This window comes from Hemitrygon akajei, chromosome 1, assembly GCF_048418815.1.
Source record: "Hemitrygon akajei chromosome 1, sHemAka1.3, whole genome shotgun sequence".
Lineage (NCBI taxonomy): Eukaryota > Metazoa > Chordata > Chondrichthyes > Myliobatiformes > Dasyatidae > Hemitrygon > Hemitrygon akajei.
The window spans coordinates 52,855,118-52,874,039 of record NC_133124.1 but is presented as its reverse complement, the minus strand read 5'-3'; the positions used below and the strand labels follow the sequence as shown (position 1 = coordinate 52,874,039).

At 41.9% G+C, this 18,922-nt stretch overlaps 1 protein-coding gene across 1 annotated transcript in view; it reads right to left on the bottom strand.

The window, feature by feature from the left end:
• Positions 1-18,922, bottom strand: part of kcnq3 (potassium voltage-gated channel, KQT-like subfamily, member 3) — a 438,332-nt gene that overhangs the window by 71,383 nt on the left and 348,027 nt on the right. The window contains exons 9-10 of the mRNA XM_073043231.1: positions 15,983-16,093; positions 1,331-1,426 (exon numbers count right to left, since the gene is read on the bottom strand). Coding sequence (XP_072899332.1) covers positions 1,331-1,426; positions 15,983-16,093 — 207 coding nt within the window. The remainder of the gene's footprint in view (positions 1-1,330; positions 1,427-15,982; positions 16,094-18,922) is intronic.

The window sequence follows — 18,922 nt, the reverse complement described above, 5'->3', positions numbered from 1 at the left end:
TTTAACAAGTTGTCTTCTTTAAGTACTTGGTCCACGTAGGTGTCTCCATTACTGTTGCATACCTTGTAGCAGTTTACATTAAGTGCACTTATCAATGATAAATACAAATGGAAATGTCTGAAGTCCCAGGCACATCTCATTCTTGATGTTAATGTCCCTTATAATTACTATTGCTTTGAGATGTGCCTGTGGCCTATAGCTTATAAATTGTAATTGATGAACTGGTTTTATAACTTGTACTAGGAGTTCTTTTCCCTATGATTATTGCATACTATGAGTTTCCTAGATATATCTCAGTGAATAAATTAATTTGGCTTTAATGCTGCTGCTAACTTTTTCTGCACCTCAATCTGGCAGGTTGTGGAACCCTGCTTGATCTCTCCAACCTGGAAAAGAGCCTGATTGAACATAGTTGTGAGCAGGTGTATAGGTGAAGTGACTAATGACTATGTGGCTCAAAAATGCTTTTGACATTTCTCCATGGAGAAAGTGCAGAGGCTTTATTTCCCAAGTGAATGATATTAATCATGAACTTGTGAAAAGCTAGAAACTTTAGATTGCTCAGCAAAGTCACAGAAATAATTACCCCAGGAGCAACAATGAACCCGTGATAGAACAACCACATGGTCATCAAAGACAGTTGCAACAAAGGACTCCCTTCCAGGCAAGGAGAACACGGACAGTTCAACAAGTTTACAATGTTTAAAAGACATTTGAAAAGCTATTTGAATGGGAAAGACAGAGATACAGGCCCAATGCTGACAAATACAGTAAGTATTACAGTCGGTATGGAAAAGGTGGGCTAGAAGGGCCCATTTCTGACCTGGATGATTCAATGATACTAAGTTGTCTAGCAGGAGAATTTTATTTTTTAGTTTTATTTTGATTTTGAGCTACAGCATGGTAACCGGCCTTTCTGATCCAGGAAGCCCACACCAAGCAACTACATCCATGTGACTAATTAACCTTCTAACCTGTGCATTGTTGAAATGTGGGTGGATCGGGAGCACCCAGAGGAGAGCCACAGGAAGAACGTACAGTCCTTACAAACAGCGGTGGAACAGAACCCAGACTGCTGGTGCTGCAGTAGCATTATGCTGACCACTATGATACTCTGCAGCCCCTGTACAAGATGATCAGCAGAACCAAAACAAAGATAACGGAAGTATGGAGAAGAGTCCGAGCAACTCCCAACAGGTGCTGCTAAGAAACAATTAGCAGAACAAGAAACAAGATGGATAAAATACTGCCTGTACTTTGACATCTACTTAAATAATGATTTTTAATTTCTTTTGCAACTTAACAGCATCTCAGCACTTCATCACCAGACCTGGATCAAGCTTGCCGCAGGATTTCTTCTTTTCTCAAAATGCTTTTGCCGATGTTGCTCCTGAACTTTAAGAGCCAGCCCTGAACCAAGAATGCCCTTAAAGAAAAATAAACATTATTAGATGCTGCAAGGAGAAAAGGAATCAAACAACATACTATTTACCAAATTCATGAAAAAAGTGAAACTGTATGGACAAAATCTGCAATATTCATCCAATGGTTTAGCAACAATAGTAATTACAAAATTAATCGTGAGGTAATCAACATTACTGTATTAAAGTACTGTAATGTTATTTGATAATTATCAGTTCAAATACTCCACATTCAGGTACTCCACATTTTGGGTGTAGATCCATCCCCATGGCATGGAGTTGCAACCTAAAGAAGCAGGTCAGGGCATTACCTACCCTGTTCCACTATTCAGTTACTTGTGCAGCTCATCTGAGCCTCAACTCCACTTGTCCAATACTAAATTCAATGAACCAAAGTCTATTTAGCTCTAACTTAAATTTCACTTAATCCAGGCTCCATATCTTTACTGGTGGTGGCAGATCTGAGCATGGGAAGGCTTTAGATTTTCAATTTCTGCATCTTAATTTCACTCCTGAATCAGCTGTAAAACAACATTGTGTTCTTATTCTTCCACCAGGGGGAATTGCATTTTGTTATCCTTCTGACTGAATCATTTCAGTCAGATCATTCCTCAGTTCTAAAGTCAAGGTGATTACATATCCCCTCTGAATTGTCTATTTAAATAACATCTGATTTTGATGAATCTGCATTGCTAACTTGTAACCAAAGGAAGAAACCATGCAAAAGTAAAACCTTTACATTCTTGGTCAGCACATTTAACAGTGTAAACTTAAAAAATACAAACGTAGCACCATTGTCACTTAAATAGCTCTCTGTTGTGATATACACTTTCATTGTTTGAGAGGCATCCTCTCCATGTTCAATGGCAGAAGGAGTATTTTCTGTGGTTTTCATTGTGAGGACACTATAAACCCCATTGAAGGTTCAGCAGCATAGAAAGGGTGAGCAACTTCAGGTTCCTGGGCCTCAACAACCCAGAGGATCAATCCTGGACTACTCTTCATGAGGATCAATCCTGGACTACTCTTCATGAGGATCAATCATGAAGAAGGCAAGTAATTGGGTATAGTTCATTAGGAGTTTGACGGAATTTGGTATGTCACCAAAGACTAGCAATTTTTTACAGATGTACTATGGAGAGCATTCTGACTGGTTGCCTAACTGCCTGGTATGGAGTTTTCAATGCACAGGATTCAATGCAAAAGGCTTTAGATTCATCCAGCTCCATCATGAGCACAAGCCTCACCACCATTGAGGACATCTTCAGAAGTCAGTTCCTCAAGAAGGCAGCATCCATCATTAAAGACCTTCATCATCCAGGACATGCTCTCTCCTTATTACTACCATCAGCAACAAGGTACCTGGAGACACACACTCAGAATTTTAGGAACAGCTTCTTCCCCTCCACCATTATTAGAAGGGTGGAGTTTAAGAGGACAATGGCGATTCCTTTGCTTGCATCTTCGGAAATAGCTTTACTTCTATCTTTGGTATTTCTTTTGTTTCTTTTTAAGATTCTTTTGAAGACCCTGACCCGGAGTTACACACTGACTTTAGTTCTTTGCGGAAATGGAACCCACTGTGGGGACCTCATGGCCGGCCGCTTTTCAATATGCCAAGTATGTGGTCTGGAAGACTAGCGCACCTTTAGGGTGCCAGATTTTCATGGCTCTGGAGGCAGACAGATTCAAACCCGGTGACGCCGCTGCCTGATGCTCTTGGGAGATGGAAGATCGTAAGCAGTGAGCTGGCTGCTGGCTGTGTACCCAGAGGCCCGAGTTCTTTGGGCACAGAGCTCGTAAGAAGCGATACAACAGACTTTTAACAGCATAAATGAGCGAGTTGTTTTGCTGTGAAATGGGGACACCTCTTTTCCCCTTATTAGGGAGAGAGAAAGCCTGTGGTATGTCAAATACCAGGTGAATGAGAAGCCTTTGGGTACTGCAAGCCTGTGTCTTTATTGAAGCTGCACGCTTGAGTGCTCGGTGGGGGGTGCTGATGCTTTTTTGCTGGTGGGGGAGAGGGGGGTCATTGTTTTGCTGCTGCTTATGTGTGGGAGGGGGGAATGGGAGGGGCTTTGTGGTTCTAACATTTAACTGTCATTCATTCTTTGGGGCCACTCCTCTGTTTTTGTGGATGTTTGCGAAGAAGAAGAATTTCAGGAAGTATATTGTACACAATTCTCTGACATTAAATGTACCTACTGAAACCATCAGAGTTCTGAGTGGTCCATGAACCCATAAACACGACCTCACAATTCCTCCTTTGCGCATTTTTTATCGTAACTTATAGCAATTTACTTTTGCGTCTTGCCACAAAGCAACAGATTTCACAACATGCTGCTTGTCAGTGATAGTAACTGGACTCTGATTCCTCACAGAGCCTTGGCATTGGCTCCACCAAGCTTCAGAGCATTCTTCAGCACGTACTCCTACATCCTGGATTGAGCCAGACTGCGGCTTGCTGTGCTGGAAGACCAGAAACCTCTGAGTAGATCAAAGGTTGTCCTTCACTGATGGTGACCTCCTCACAGCATTTGATGTCTGTCTCAGTTTGTGATTCCCCAGTAACAGCCTGGAGACCACAGAGCTCTCTGTTATGCAGCTGCTGGGGTTGATCCAGAACATAGATTCTTGCATCTGTCTCACACCTTCTTAGCAAATCCAGAGTCGGCAAAAAAATAGATGACTGCATCTTCAATACCAAAGCCACCCCAACAGCAACATACATTGGAGTCGAGATGTCGCCTGTAGAGGACAGCTCTGAGCACATCTCACTGGCAGCCACCTTTGTTACATTATGGAAAGCAAAGCTGAGCACAGTTTTACAAGTGAGTTCTGATCGAAGCTTTTGAGAGCTGAAGTGTGACTTCCTTCCTTTATATGTAAGATTCCATGAGATAAAGAACATCCTCTTGGTTTTTTGAATGATCTTTCAGCCTTTGAATGATTTGTTCATTTGGGGTCTTCTTTGTCTTTCTAAACTTCCTTATATGTTCCCATATTAGGAATTAGGAAACACTACTTTGTTTGGCCCTTCTTCAGTTCATGATGAATGATCTCTTGGCACCACATTAAACAACAGTAAAGATGCTAATGATCCTTTCCAATGTCCTGCTCCTATATACTACTCCTACATACTGGCCATTCTAATTTGTCAATACAATTAACCAATAGGAAATGCAAAGCTCATTAAAACATACATTTTCAATAAAAATAATGCAGTTTTACTTTAAAAAAAATCCCTTCCATCAGAAACACACTTTTTGTCCTATTATTGGATGGCACTCTCGACTGTAACAATATACATTAATATACAATATACATTAATGATTTAGATGAAGGGATTAAAAGCAACATTAGTAAATTTGCTGATGACACAAGCTGGGTGGCAGTGTGAAATGTCAGGAGGATGTTATGAGAATGCAGGGTGACTTGGACAGGTTGGGTGAGTGGGCAAATGTATGGCAGATGCAGTTTAATGTGGATAAATGTGAGGTTATCCACTTTGGTGGCAAGAACAGGAAAGCAGATTACTATCTAAATGGACCCAAGTTAGGAAAAGGGGAAGTACAACGAGATCTAGGTGTTCTTGTACATCAGTCAATGAAAGCAAGCATGCAGGTACAGCAGGCAGTGAAGAAAGCTAATGGCATGCTGGCTTTTATAACAAGAGGAATTGAGTATAGGAGTAAAGAGGTCCTTCTACAGTTGTACAGGGTCCTGGAGTATTGTGTGCAGTATTGGTCTCCAAATTTGAGGAAGGACATTCTTGCTATTGAGGGAGTGCAGCGTAAGTTCACAAGGTTAATTCCCGGAATGGCGGGACTGTCATATGTTGAAAGATTGGAGCGACTGGGCTGGTATACACTGGAATTTAGAAGGATGAGAGGGGATCTGATTGAAACATATAAGATTATTAAGGGATTGGACACACTGGAGGCAGGAAGCATGTTCCCGCTGATGGGTGAGTCCAGAACTAGAGGCCACAGTTTAAGAATAAGGGCTAGTCCATTTAGAACAGAGATGCGGAAAAACTTTTTCACCCAGAGAGTGGTGGATATGTGGAATGCTCTGCCCCAGAAGGCAGTGGAGGCCAGTTCTCTGGATGCATTCAAGAGAGTCAGATAGAGCTCTTATAGATAGCGGGGTCGAGGGATATGGGGAGAGGGCAGGAATGGGGTACTGATTGTGTATGATCAGCCATGATCACAGTGAATGGCGGTGCTGGCTAGAAGGGCCGAATGGCCTACTCCTGCACCTACTGTCTATTGTCTATTGTAAAAGTGTGATTTTCAAATTTCCAAGACAAGTCATAGCAAATTACATTTAGTGCTCATTGGAGCCAAATTCTCAGCAATTTTGTACAGTGAAACTGACAAAAAGCTTTATTCAACTGGTTCAATGGCTCCTTTTATTTCCAACAATCTTTTCCAAATTTGTGTTGCCTTCACAAGAAGTGCTGCACTGTGCAACATATCAATTGAAGATGATGCTAACATGGTTTCCCAGCAACATAATTAACCTGTAACACATAACTGCCACACAATCAATACAAGCTGGAAATGCAGCATCAAGCAGCCACATAACAGTCATCTCAACCTGCTTCCATGAGAAAAAATGTATGAATTTACTGTTAGTCAGGTACAACTTCTCACTGCTCTTGTAAAATAACGACATTGGCACAAAAACTTTATAAATACAGACTTGTTATTACATTTGATTATGCTTTTAAATAATATCAACTTTTAGTTAATACCACTTTTTTACATTGTAATTAACATTTTTTACATTCATCATGTTATTTTGATCTTCAGCAGTTTTTTTGTTGTCGAGGATGACTATGACTCCAATTTTGTGGTTCTGAGGTAATTTTCTTTCCACTGCTGTAAGGCTCATTGACCTATATTTTTTTTTTGTTTTTCTACTGCCCTTCTCTGTCAAGGTTCAGCAATCTCCTGTTTTAGCTATCTCAATAACCTGGGATAGATTTCCATCAATCCTTGGAGAATTATCCACCCCAAATTTCTTCACAAGACCCAATACTTCTCTCTGGATAACAATATGCCCTAGATTATCAGTATACTCTTCCTAAACTCACTATTCAACATGCTGTTCTCCTATATGAAGTATACACTTTGTACATTTCCAATTTCCTCTAGTTTCAGGTACATATTTCCTCCTTTGTTCTTGAGTGGTCCTACCATCTCCCTTTTGTTGCTAATGTATGTACAATATGACTTTAGATTCTCTTCAATCTTACTCACCAATGGGACCCTTTTTGCCTCACTAATTCTGTTTAAATTTCTTTCTTCTTCATTTATATTTATCAACAACTCTGTCCGATTTCAGCTTCCTAAACCTTACACTTTTTGACTAAACTTACAACCTCCCATTATCCAATATTCCTGAACCTTGCCATCCTTTCCTTTCTTCCTCATAGGAACATGTTGGCCCTGAACTCTAACCAGCTAGATTTAAATGAAACTCCCACATGTCAGCTACGGACTTACCCAACAACAATTCACTCTCCCCAGCTTCTGCCTAATATATTTGCAATTAGCCTTTCCCCAATTTGGCACATTACTCTAAGTTCCAGTCTTATTCTTACACATAATTATCTGAAAACTTAGAGTTATTATCATTGTTCCCAAAATGCTCTCTCATCAATGTTCCAATCACCTTGACAGGATTATTTCCTAATACAAGGCCTCATATGGGTCTTACCCTGGCTGGAGATGATATACAAACTTAAAACCTCCTGGCTGCATGTAACACATTCTGCCCCATCTAACCCTCTGGCACTGAAGGAGTCCTATCAGTATTCAGGAAATCAAAGTCACCTACTGCAACTTCCCTTTTGCTATTACATTCATCTTTCCATATTCTGGCTCCATATCTGTTCCTCTGTCTCCCAGTGACCACTGGGAGATCCACAGTATAACCCCATGCACTGGACATTTGGAGGTCCACAGTGATTTTGCCTTTTACATTCCTGAGCTCTACCCATATTGTCTCACAGGATGGGACCTCCAGGATATCCTCTTGAGATGTTGCTGTGACTTCCTCTGTGATCAGTGGTACAACTCCCCCACCACATCCATCTCCCTTGCGTTTGAAACATTTTAATCATGGAATGCTGAACAGCCAGTTCTTCCCTTCTCATTGTTATCTATGATTACAATGAGATCCAGATGAACTGTGGAAGTGTCCAAGGAATGGCTGATGGTGTGGTCTTTCATCAATTCTATTATGGTTATTGGATTTATTGAATATGCCCGTAAGAAAATTAATCTCTGGGTTGTATATGGGGACATATATGCACTTCAATAATAAATTTACTTTGAACTCTGAACTTAACTCAGGAAAGTGTGAGATGTTATCTTTTGGTCAGTTAAACCACAGCAGGACCTAAACAATAAATGGTAGGGCCCTGGAAAGTGTTGTAGGACAGAGAGACCTAAAGGTCCAGGTTCTCTCAATGTAGCAACACAGGTAGACTAGACATTTGTTAGTCCACTTTCCCTAAATCCTCCTTGCCAATCACACCAATCATAAAGAATCAATTTCTTTCTTAGAGACACAGGAGACTGCAGATGCTGGAACCTGGAGAAATAATCAAACTGCTCAAGAAATCAGTGGGTCTAGCAGCATCTGTGTGGGGGAATGGGCAGAAGGAATAATCAGTGTTTTGAGTCAAGATGTTGCATCAGGACAGATCAATCATCAATTTTTGCCATTGATATGTTGGTTAATAACTGCAGCATCTAAGCTTCATGTTAGAGTGAACTGGCAGGGTCTGGAATGCTTACTAATCTATTTGAATTAGTGCATTCTTCACAGCAAATACCACCCTGAAAAGATTCTCTTCCGGATGTAGCATACCAGAATCCAAATGGGCTTGATAGAGCAAGACTTTGGCTTAGTACAAGGTGTCCCAGGATGGCTACAGAGCAGTTCTACTGTATGCACAACAGCATATACAATAATAGAGTCTTTCACTAAAGAAAATGTCTGGAGTAAAGTTTTGACATAAACAACACTTTATCACTATATTGAGAGGGAGAAGCACAAGTCACATGTATCAGTGTTGCAAAGGAATAAAGAGGTTTACAAAGGCAAGAGAGAGGAGCTTGGAACTTGCCCGGGTCGATTGGAGGAGGATACTGGCAGGGATGATGGCAGAAGAGAGGTGGCTGAAGTTTCTGGGAAGAGTTCACAAGGCACAGGATAGAGATGCTCCACAGAGGAAGAACTTCTCAAATGGCAGGCTAGGCAACCATAACTGACAAGGGAAACATAGAAACATAGAAAACCTACAGCACAATACAGGCCCTTCGGCCCACAAAGTTGTGTAGAACATGTCCCTACCTTAGAAGTTATTAGGATTACTCCTAGCCCTCTATTTTCCTAGGCTCCATGTACCTATCTAAAAATCTCTTAAAAGACCCTATCGTATCTGCCTCCCCCACCATTGCTGGCAGCCCATTCCATGCACTCACCACTCTCTGAGTAAAAAACTTACCCCTGACATCTCCTCTGTACCTACTTCCCAGCACCTTAAACCTGTGTCCTCTTGTGGCAGCCATTTCAGCCCTGGGAAAAAGCCTCTGGCTAACCACACGATCAATGCCGTTCATCATCTTATACACCTCTATCAGGTCACCTCTCATCCTCCATCACTCCAAGGAGAAAAGGTCAAATTCACTGAACCTGTCTTCATGGGGCATGTTCCACAATCCAGGCAACAACCTTGTAAATCTCCTCTGCACCCTTTCTATGGCTTCCACATCCTTCTGTAGTGAGGCGACCAGAACTGAGCACAGTACTCCAAGTGGGGTCTGACCAGGGTCCTAGATAGCTGCAACATTACCTCTCTGCTCCTAAATTTAATTCCACGATTGATGCAGGCCAATACACCATATGCATTCTTAACCACAGTCAATCTGCACAGCTGCTTTGAGCATTCTATGGACTCGGACCCCAAGATCCCTCTGATCCTCCACACTGCCAAGAGTCTTACCATTAATACCATATTCTGCCATCACATTTGACCTACCAAAATGAACCACCTCACTTATCTGGGTTGAACTCCATCTGCCTCTTCTCAGCCCAGTTTTGCATTCTATCAATGCCCTGCTGTAACCACTGACAGCCCTCCACACTATCCACAACACCTCCAACCTTTGTGTTATCAGCAAACTCACTAACACATCTCTCCACTTCCTCATCCAGGTCATTTATAAAAATCACGTAAAGTAAGGGTCCCAGAACAAATCCCTGAGGCACCCCACCGGTGACCAACCTCCGTGCAGAATATGACCCGTCTATAGCCACTCTTTGTCTTTTGTGGGCAAGCCATTCTGGATCCACAAAGCAATGTCCCCTTGGATCCCATGCCTCCTTACTTTCTTAATAAGCCTTGTATGGGGTACCTTATCAAATGCCTTGCTGAAATCCATATACACTGCATTTACTACTCTTCCTTCATCAATGTGTTTAGTCACATCCTCAAATAATTCAATCAGGCTCGAAAGGCATGACCTGCCCTTGACAAAGCCATGCTGACTGTTCCTAATCTTATTACACCTCTCCAAATGTTCTTAAATCCTGCCTCTCAGGATCTTCTCCATCAACTTACCAACCACTGAGGTAAGACTCACTGGTCTATAATTTCCTGGGCTATCTCTACTCCCTTTCTTGAATAAGGGAACAACATTTGCAACCCTCCAATCCTCTGGAACCTCTCCCATCCCCTTTGTTGATGTAAAGATCATCGCCAGAGGCTCAGCAATCTCCTCCCTCGCCTCCCACAGTAGCCCGGGGTACATCTCATCCAGTCCTGTCGACTTATCGAACGATGACAACTTGAACCAAAAGCTCCAGCACATCCTTTCTTAATATCTACATGCTCAAAGTTTTCAGTCTGCTGCAAGTCATCATTACAATCACCATGATCCTTTTCCATAGTGAATACTGAAGTAAAGTATTCATTACGTACCTCTGCTATTTCCTTCAGTTCCATACACACTTTCCCACTGTCACACTTGATAGGTCCTATTCTTTCATGTCTTATCCTCTTGCTCTTCACATACTTGTAGTATGCCTTGGGGCTTTCCTTAATCCGATCCGCCAAGGCCTTCTCATGGCCCCTTCTGGCTCTCCTAATTTCCTTCTTAAACTCCTGTTAGCCTTATAATCTTCTAGATCTCTAACACTACCTAGCTCTCTGAACCTTTTGTAAGCTTTTCTTTTCTTCTTGACTAGAAGAAGAAAGTGCAGTGCTGCCGACAAAAAGCCTTGCAGAGGGTGGTTAGGGGAGCAGAGAAGGTTATTGGGGTCTCCCTACCTTCTGTCCAAGACCTCTTTCAGAGTCGATGCCTCCAGAAGACACGGTACATCATTAAAGACCCCTCACAGCCTCTCCATGAACTGTTTGTTCTTCTGCCATCAGGTAAACATTACAGGAGCATCAAAACTAAAACCACAAGGCTACTAAACAGCTTCCTCCCACAGGCAGTCAGACTGCTAAATAGCTGCTCTACCTGACTCTGCTTTGGACACTTTTAACTTGCACTGGACACTTATAACTTGTTTTTAACTGACATGTGGCTGTTGTGTTTTACTATTTATTGTTATGTTTATTATTTAGTGTTGCGTTTGTTATGTTATGATTGCACTGCTTCTGGGAAACGCTGTCTCATTCTGCCCTGCAGAGCTGATGTACGGTTAGAATGACAATAAAGTTTTTGAGTCTTTGAATCTTGAATCTAAATTTATTACAGCCTTTGTACAGCCTCTGGGATTCAAGTGCAACCCATCCTTTTTGTACAGGTCACACCTGCCCCAAAAGAGGTCCCAATGATCCAGAAATCTGAATCCCTGCCCCTGCTCCAATCCCTCAGCCATGCATTTATCCTCCACCTCATTCTATTCCTATTCTCACTGTTGTGTGGCACAGGCAGTAATCCCGAGATTACTACCTTTGCGGTCCTGCTTTTCAACTTCCTTCCTAACTGCCTGTAGTCTTCTTTCAGGACCTCTTCCCTTTTCCTACCTATGTCATTGGTACCAATATGTACCACGACCTCTGGCTATTCTCCCTCCCACTCCCGTGGACGTGATCGGAAACATCCTGGACCCTGGCACCTGGGAGGCAAACTACCATCCGAGTTTCTTACCTGCATCCACAGAATCGCCTGTCTGACCCCCTGACAATAGAGTCCCCTATCACTACTGCCTTCCTTTTCCTTTCCCTACCCTTCTGAGCCACAGGGTCAGACTCTGTGCCAGAGGCACGGCCACTGTCGCTTCCCCCCAGGTAGGTTGTCCACCCCAACAGTACTCAAACAGGAGTACTTATGTCAAGGGGTACAGCCACAGGGGTACTCTCTAGTACCTGACTCTTCCCCTTGCCCCTCCTGACTGTGATGCACTTATCTGTCTCCCATGGCCCCGGTGTGACCACCTGCCTATAACTCCTCTCTATCACCTCCTCGCTCTCCCTGACCAGGCGAAGGTCATCGAGCTGCAACTCCAGTTCCCTAACGCGGTTCCTTAGGAGCTGCAGCTCAACACACCGGGTGCAGATATGGCCATTCAGGAGGCTGGGAGACTCCAGGACTTCCCACATCTGACACCGAGCACAGAGCACCGGCCTCACACACATTCTCCCTTTCCACAATTAACACAGGTAAAGCTACCTCGCTTCGTTACCACCTAAGCCCGTTGAGCCAAAGCCCTATCACTCTACTACCCTCTCATTCTGCTGCCCGCTGGATATGGCGGTCTTCTTTTTAAACTTCTCCCGCTCTACTGACTGATGTCACGCGCCTGCACAGTCTTGCCTCTCTTTTACTCCGAGTAGTAGAATGCCTTCGCTCTGGAAATCCTTAGTCGTTCCACTTGCAGCCTTCTTGCTTCAAAGGGAATTTAATAAAAGCCAAAGAAAGGCTTTATAGGTCGCACAAGTGAGTGAAAAGTTGGAAGATTGGGAAGCTTTCAAAATCCAACAAAAGTCAACTAAAAAAGCTAAAAGAAGGTCAATGATATAAAGCAGAATACCTAAGATTTTTCAGTTGTATAAAGAGTAAAAGGCAGGTGAGAGTTGACACTGGAAAATGATACTGGTGAGGTAGTAATGGGGAACAAAGAAATGGCAGATGATCTTATTAAGTACTTTGCTTCAGTCTTCACTGTGGGAGACACTACACTAACTGTATGCCAGAGGTTTGTGAGTGTCAGAGAGCAGGAGTGGGTGCCATTGCTGCTCCAAAGGAAAAAGTGCCAGGCAAACTGAAGGGTCTTAAGGTGGATAAGTCACCTGGACTATATGGACTACATCCCTGAGTCCCAAAAGTGGATGCTGAAGAGATAGCAAAAATTGCAAATGTCACTCCACTCTTTAAGAAGGATGGAAGACAGTACTGGGCTCCGTATTGGGACCATTTCTTTTCACTTTGTTTGTTAATGATTTAGATAGAGAAATTGATGGCTTTGTGGCAAAGTTTGCAGATGATACGAAGATAGGTGGAGTTGTAGGTAGTGCTGAGGAAGCAATGTGATTGAAGCAGAACTTAGACAAATTGAATAATGGGGAAAAAATGGCAAATGGAATACAATGTTGGGAAATGCATGGTAATGCATATTGGTAAAAGAAACAATCATGTAGATTATTATTTATAGGGGGAGAAAATTCAAACATCAGAGGTGTAAAGGGACAGGAGTCCTCATGCAAGACTCTCAAAAGACTAATTTACAGGTTGAGTCTGTGGTAAAGAAGGCAAATGTAATGTCGTCATTTATTTCAAGGGGAATAGAACAGAAAAACAAGGAGATAATGCTGAGCCTAGATGTTTCTGGGAGTGAAGGGGTTAACACATGAGGAGCATTTGGCAGCTCTAGGCCTGTACTAACTGGAATTTAGAAGAGTGTGTGGGGATCTCATTGAAACCTACCAAATGTTGAAAGGACTAGATAAGGTAGATGTGGAGAGGATGTTTCCTCTGGTGGGGATAACTAGAAATAGAGGGCACAGGGTGACCCCTTAGAACAGAAGTAAGGAGGAAATTTCTCAGCTAGATAGTTGTGAATCTGTGGAAGGCTCTACCACAGACTGTGGTGGAGGCCAAGTCCGTGCATATATTTAAAGCAGAAGTTGATAGATTTCTGATTAGTCAGGGCATCAAGTGATATGGTGAGAGGGCAGGTGTATGGGGGTGTATCCGGAAACAGTCATGATAAAATGGTGGAGTAGACTCGAAGGGATGAATGGCCTAATTCTGCTACTACATCTTATATTCTCATTAGTCAAGCATTCATGGGCATATACACACTCACACAGAAACATAAGGCTAAAACAGTGAGGGAGGGAGGAGAAGGGGGTAAAGAGAATGTGAATAGGATTTAGAAACAGGGGAGAAGAATTAGTTTGGGTAGTATGGAATGAGGTCAGAGGTCAAGAAGGATGTTGAAGGAGAGTAGATTCAGGGTCAGGGAGGTCTGAGAGGAGGAAGAAACAAGAGGCAGAAACAAGAGGCAGATGAGTGTGAGACAGGAAAGAGGCGTTGGAATCTGACTGTACTGAAAAGTTTAAAAGCAACTTTTGAGGCAAACACCTTGTGAGCTCAATGCTTATTCAGGTTTTTCATGCAGTACTCTGCTGAACTCAACGGCAGTTTGTATCTCCACATGAGGGAGCTTTAGAGCAATATTCTAAAATTGCACGGAGTATGAAAATCAAGTGCAACAATTAGAAATCCGAAATAAAACAGGAATATTGAAAACATATTCAATCTGAAAAGAGTTAGACAGTTCTGGTTGTTGGCTAGGTGTCGGAAATTGAATCTAAATGAAAAGGCACTCCTTTTAAAATTTTTCAGAGGAATTAGGTCTTCTTGCCAAGTCCACATTTACTCCCATCTCAGAAATAAATTAAAGTCAACTCAATTACAATGGGTCTGGAGTCACACAGAGACCAAAGTATATAAGGGAACAGATTTTCTTCCATGAATTATATCAGTTAATCCTGATGGATTTTTAACCGTCATTAGCCATTGCTATTAATACTAGTTTTTGATTTAACATTTCATTTAACTGAATTCAAATGTCACACTGCTTTGGTGGAAGTTAATTTTTGAAATCTAGATTATTGATCTAGCCTCCAAAATCAGTCCTCTCTATTACCATTTCCACAGTATTAACTCTAGGCAAAATGAAAAGGGCAGAACAAAAGGTAATTATGAAGTAGTCATTAATACTAGCATGTGTCGCAGGGAAGAATTGTGCAGGGAAGAATTTTTATTTTAACAAGAATTAAAATGGTACAAATGTACTTGAAAACTACCTACTCAAAACATAATGAAAAGGCTACAAAATACATAACTATGAAAACGGCTACATATAAAGTTCTATGTCAAGGTTACTCAGCTGAAATATGAAAATTAGGGAAACACCTATTCAACCACTTACAGTTCTATAGTCAACCTTTTGAGCAGCTAAATGTACTTTGAGCGCCATAGTATTTTTGTCTGTAATCTGTCTGAGCTTTCAAGTAAATTTTTGGCTGAAATATATCTACAATTAATTTATTTTCATTATCAATATTTATTTTCTGATTACTTGTCCAAGGTCATTGGCTTGCAAGCAGAAGGGCAAGTAGAATAGATGATATTGGAAAGGGGGTGCCGAATGAACTTAACAATTAATTATTGTCTGTAATTAGTGTGGAGAACAGGAACATCAAGAAAAAAAAACAAGTCTTACTGAAATGAAGGCCAGAAAACCCTGTCTTATTTACTGTGAAGTAAAAAATGATGCATTTAATAATTTATTAATCTCACTAAAGTCCTCGTTTATACATTTCCTCAACAATAGGGGTCTGATTTTCATATTTTGCTATTCATTTAGGCGACACTGTAATGCAGCAGGTGTGGCTAAAGTCATAGGTTCAATCCTTTCGTCGGGTGCTTGTCTGCATGCCGTTTGGATGATCCATCCCTGTAACTGCATGGGTTTCCACTAGGTTGTTTCCAATACCTGAAAGACGGCGGCACTGCTTGTGCTATTTCTTCAGCAGAGCTCCAGCGGTGGATAATAAATGTCTCAGTGCAATTGGGTCCCAATGAAGAAGTGGCAGCACACTCCTGCATCGTGACAGTGAAGGGAGCTGCCCGCTCAGGCAGCAAGAACAACACTGTTTTGCTCAGAGCTAAAATATTACCCATTAAAGAATTTGATATTTGGAACTTTTCAGAAACATTTAACTGAAAACCAGTTAAAAGCCAGTAAACCTGGGATGCTTTGTTTCCTTTGTATCCCGTTGTTCAACCACACTCCTCAGTGCCTTACAGTTCATGTGTGAGACCTACCCCGTTGAACCTACCAAAGTGCAAAACCTCGCACTTGTTTGCATTAAATTCCATCTGCCATTTTTCAGCCCATTATTTCCAGCTGTGGAGACAAATTTTTAAATTTGTCTTTGCAGACTTCAGGCAATTCCAGGTCTGCAGTGGAGATTTTAGGCTACTTTTCATGGTTGAACATGAAGTGAAGGTACTTACCGCTGGCAAAGCAAAGAATGACACTCCTACAAGAGCAAACGTTGCAGCCAACAGACGACCAGCCCACGTCTTTGGAGTCTTGTCACCATAGCCAATTGTAGTCAGGGTAATCTGCACAAAGAAAAGTAAAGGCACATGTTATGGATTAAAACATGCTGTCAGAGGTATTTAGTGTGTCAGGCAGCATCAGTGGATCAAAATGGACTGTTGACATTTTGGATTAAGAACCTTTATCTGGACTGAAAGAATGGAGGGGATATAGACCGTATCAAGAGGTGAAGATGAGGGGAGGGAAAGAGCTGACAAGGGATTGCTGGATCCAGGTGAAGAGGAATTGATTGGCAGGTAGGGTCAGGTGGACATAACACTAGAGTTTGGAAGAAGATAGGTGGAGGCAACAAATGGTGGCATACGTGATGGGATCAGATCAGAAAGGAAAGTGAAGTGGAAACAAGTATGGGAGATGGCGTGGGAAGATGTGGACGGTGGGGGGGGCGGTACACACTGGAGTAGGTGGGGAGGTGGGGAGGAGAAAGAAACAGGGAGATATGCAGGTGGCTTGGAACACAGGGTGGGGAGGAGAAGGGAGGAGAACAGGTAATCTGAATATGCGGTGTTGCTCTTCCAATTTTTATTTAGTGACCGCTTTGCTGAGCACTTGCATTCTCTAAATCACAACTATTCAGAGCTCCTGACTGCCAGCCATTTTAATGTCCCTTTCCATTGCACACCAACATGCCTGTCCTTACCCTCCTCCACTGCCGGAGTGAAGACAAATAGAAGCTGCAATAACGGCGCCTCCTATTCTGCCTGAAGCAGTCTGCAATCCAGCGCATGAACATGGAATTCTCCAAATTCAGACCCTACCTTGCTCTCTTTCTCTTTCTAAACTACCAGGTCTTCTTGAATACATCCTCCTTTCCAAGTCAACACCCCCCCCACCCCCAGCTTCCCATCTCCCAGTATATTTCTGGACATCTTTCTGATTCACTTTAAAACCAGATTAAGGGTCTGGACCCACAATGTCGACAGTCCAATTCCTCCGTCAGATGTTGATTGACCTATTGAGCTCTCCAGCACCTCATTTTTCCCCTCCATATTCTAGCATCTGCAGTATCTTGCGTCTCTCACAGATTATGGATTGTAATGAAGCTGTTTACAACACTCTTAACTAGAGTGAGAATGAATACTGACTCAATCAGAAATAAAGATCAGGAAATACAGGACTGTAAATTCACCGCAGTAACAAATTTACAAAAAAGCAGGAGCCTTAATGTTCTGGGCTGTGTTTGTTCCATTTGAATCTCAGGTGGGAACTGTTCCAATGAAGTTTAAATCAAATTGTTTAACTGTTTGCTTACTGCCTTCAAAGAAGGTGCAGGAGCATTAGGACCCACACCACTAGGTTCAGGAACAGTTATTACCCCTCAATCATCAGGTTTTGGGATCAGTGGGAATAACCTCGTTCAACTTCACTTGCCCCATCATTAATCTGTTTCCACAACCTTCATTGCATATTCTCAATAATTATTGTTTTTTTCTCCATTTGGATTTGCACGTTACACACTGGTTGTTTGACTGTTCAGTAAAGCACAATATCTCATCGATTCTATTAGATTTCTTGGATTTACTGTGAATGCCATCAAGAACATACATTTCAGGGTAGTATATGGTGAAAAATGCAGTATGTACTTTGATAATGATATACTTTGAACCTTTAACATTGAAACATCTTTCAGACAACTCACAAGGATTGATTTTTCTATCAAACCACTTTTCAGAGCGATGATTACTAACTCCTATACGTGCTCAGTGTAAATAAGCCATTCGACCAAAGAGATTCCTTCTCTAGTGCTCATCCTGGGTGGGGACCCAATCAGAGAGAGCTGATGATTGGGTGGCTGCAGTTGGCTTCAAACCCTGCAGATGCTATAAGCCAAGAGAGGCCAGAATTCCTGCTGTATATTGTAAGAGGATTTAAAACAATTGCCAGAATGACCACATGGAAAACAAGGAGGCATTTCTTCTCCCATGGCATTGCTTAGGCCTGCAAATGTAAGCTGCAATCAGGTCCAACATTATTTTTTATAAGTCAGTTCAAAAATGAGGAAAAAATTGTCAAAAACTGGTATGGGCACAACCAGCTGGATTGCCTTCCCCGTCTTGTGAAGCTCTCTGAAAGATTACTTAAGCCATTAAAGACACTCACATTCCAGGTTTTGCTGACTCTGGCACAGAATGGAACCAATGCCTAATGGATTTACAACCAGCAGGATTCCTTGGTTAGCCCAGGAATACAGCCAGACATTCTGTCTGAAGTCTGACACATTAGGGCAGTGCTTCCTCTTGTGGATTACCCTTTACAAGCTCAGCTATTTTAGAAAAATTCCCAGTAACTAAATTCTAGGACCACAGGTAAGTCTCAATTAATAAATGGCTGATCTGATTTTCACCATCATTTACCTTTTCTTCACAACCAACACCATATACAACAAAAATTGAGCCATTTGACTTTTGAAATTTTCACTGGAACTGGACCCCATATTTTATTGGAAATTTCAGATTTTCACTACACATTATGTGAAGACTTGCTTTCTGACATCTCTCCTGAAGGGGCTCACTCTCTTAATAAGGATATTCTCCTTGACATGGACTCATAAACAGAATAAATAGTTTCTTTCCACCAAGCCCCCATCAAATCCTTCAAATGATTTGAACACATGGATTACATCTACCCTTAACCTCCCATAGAATACAAGTGCAGATTTATAATTTGTCCTCATGCTGTAATTCTTCTGATCCCAGAAATTTCATAATCTGAATCCAAAATGAACCAAAACAAATCTCTCCTTAGCACTCCACATGCTGTCTTAATCAAGCTTTGCACAACTTCCAATAATTCATGTTCAACCCCTATGATATAATGTTGAGATTCTGCTA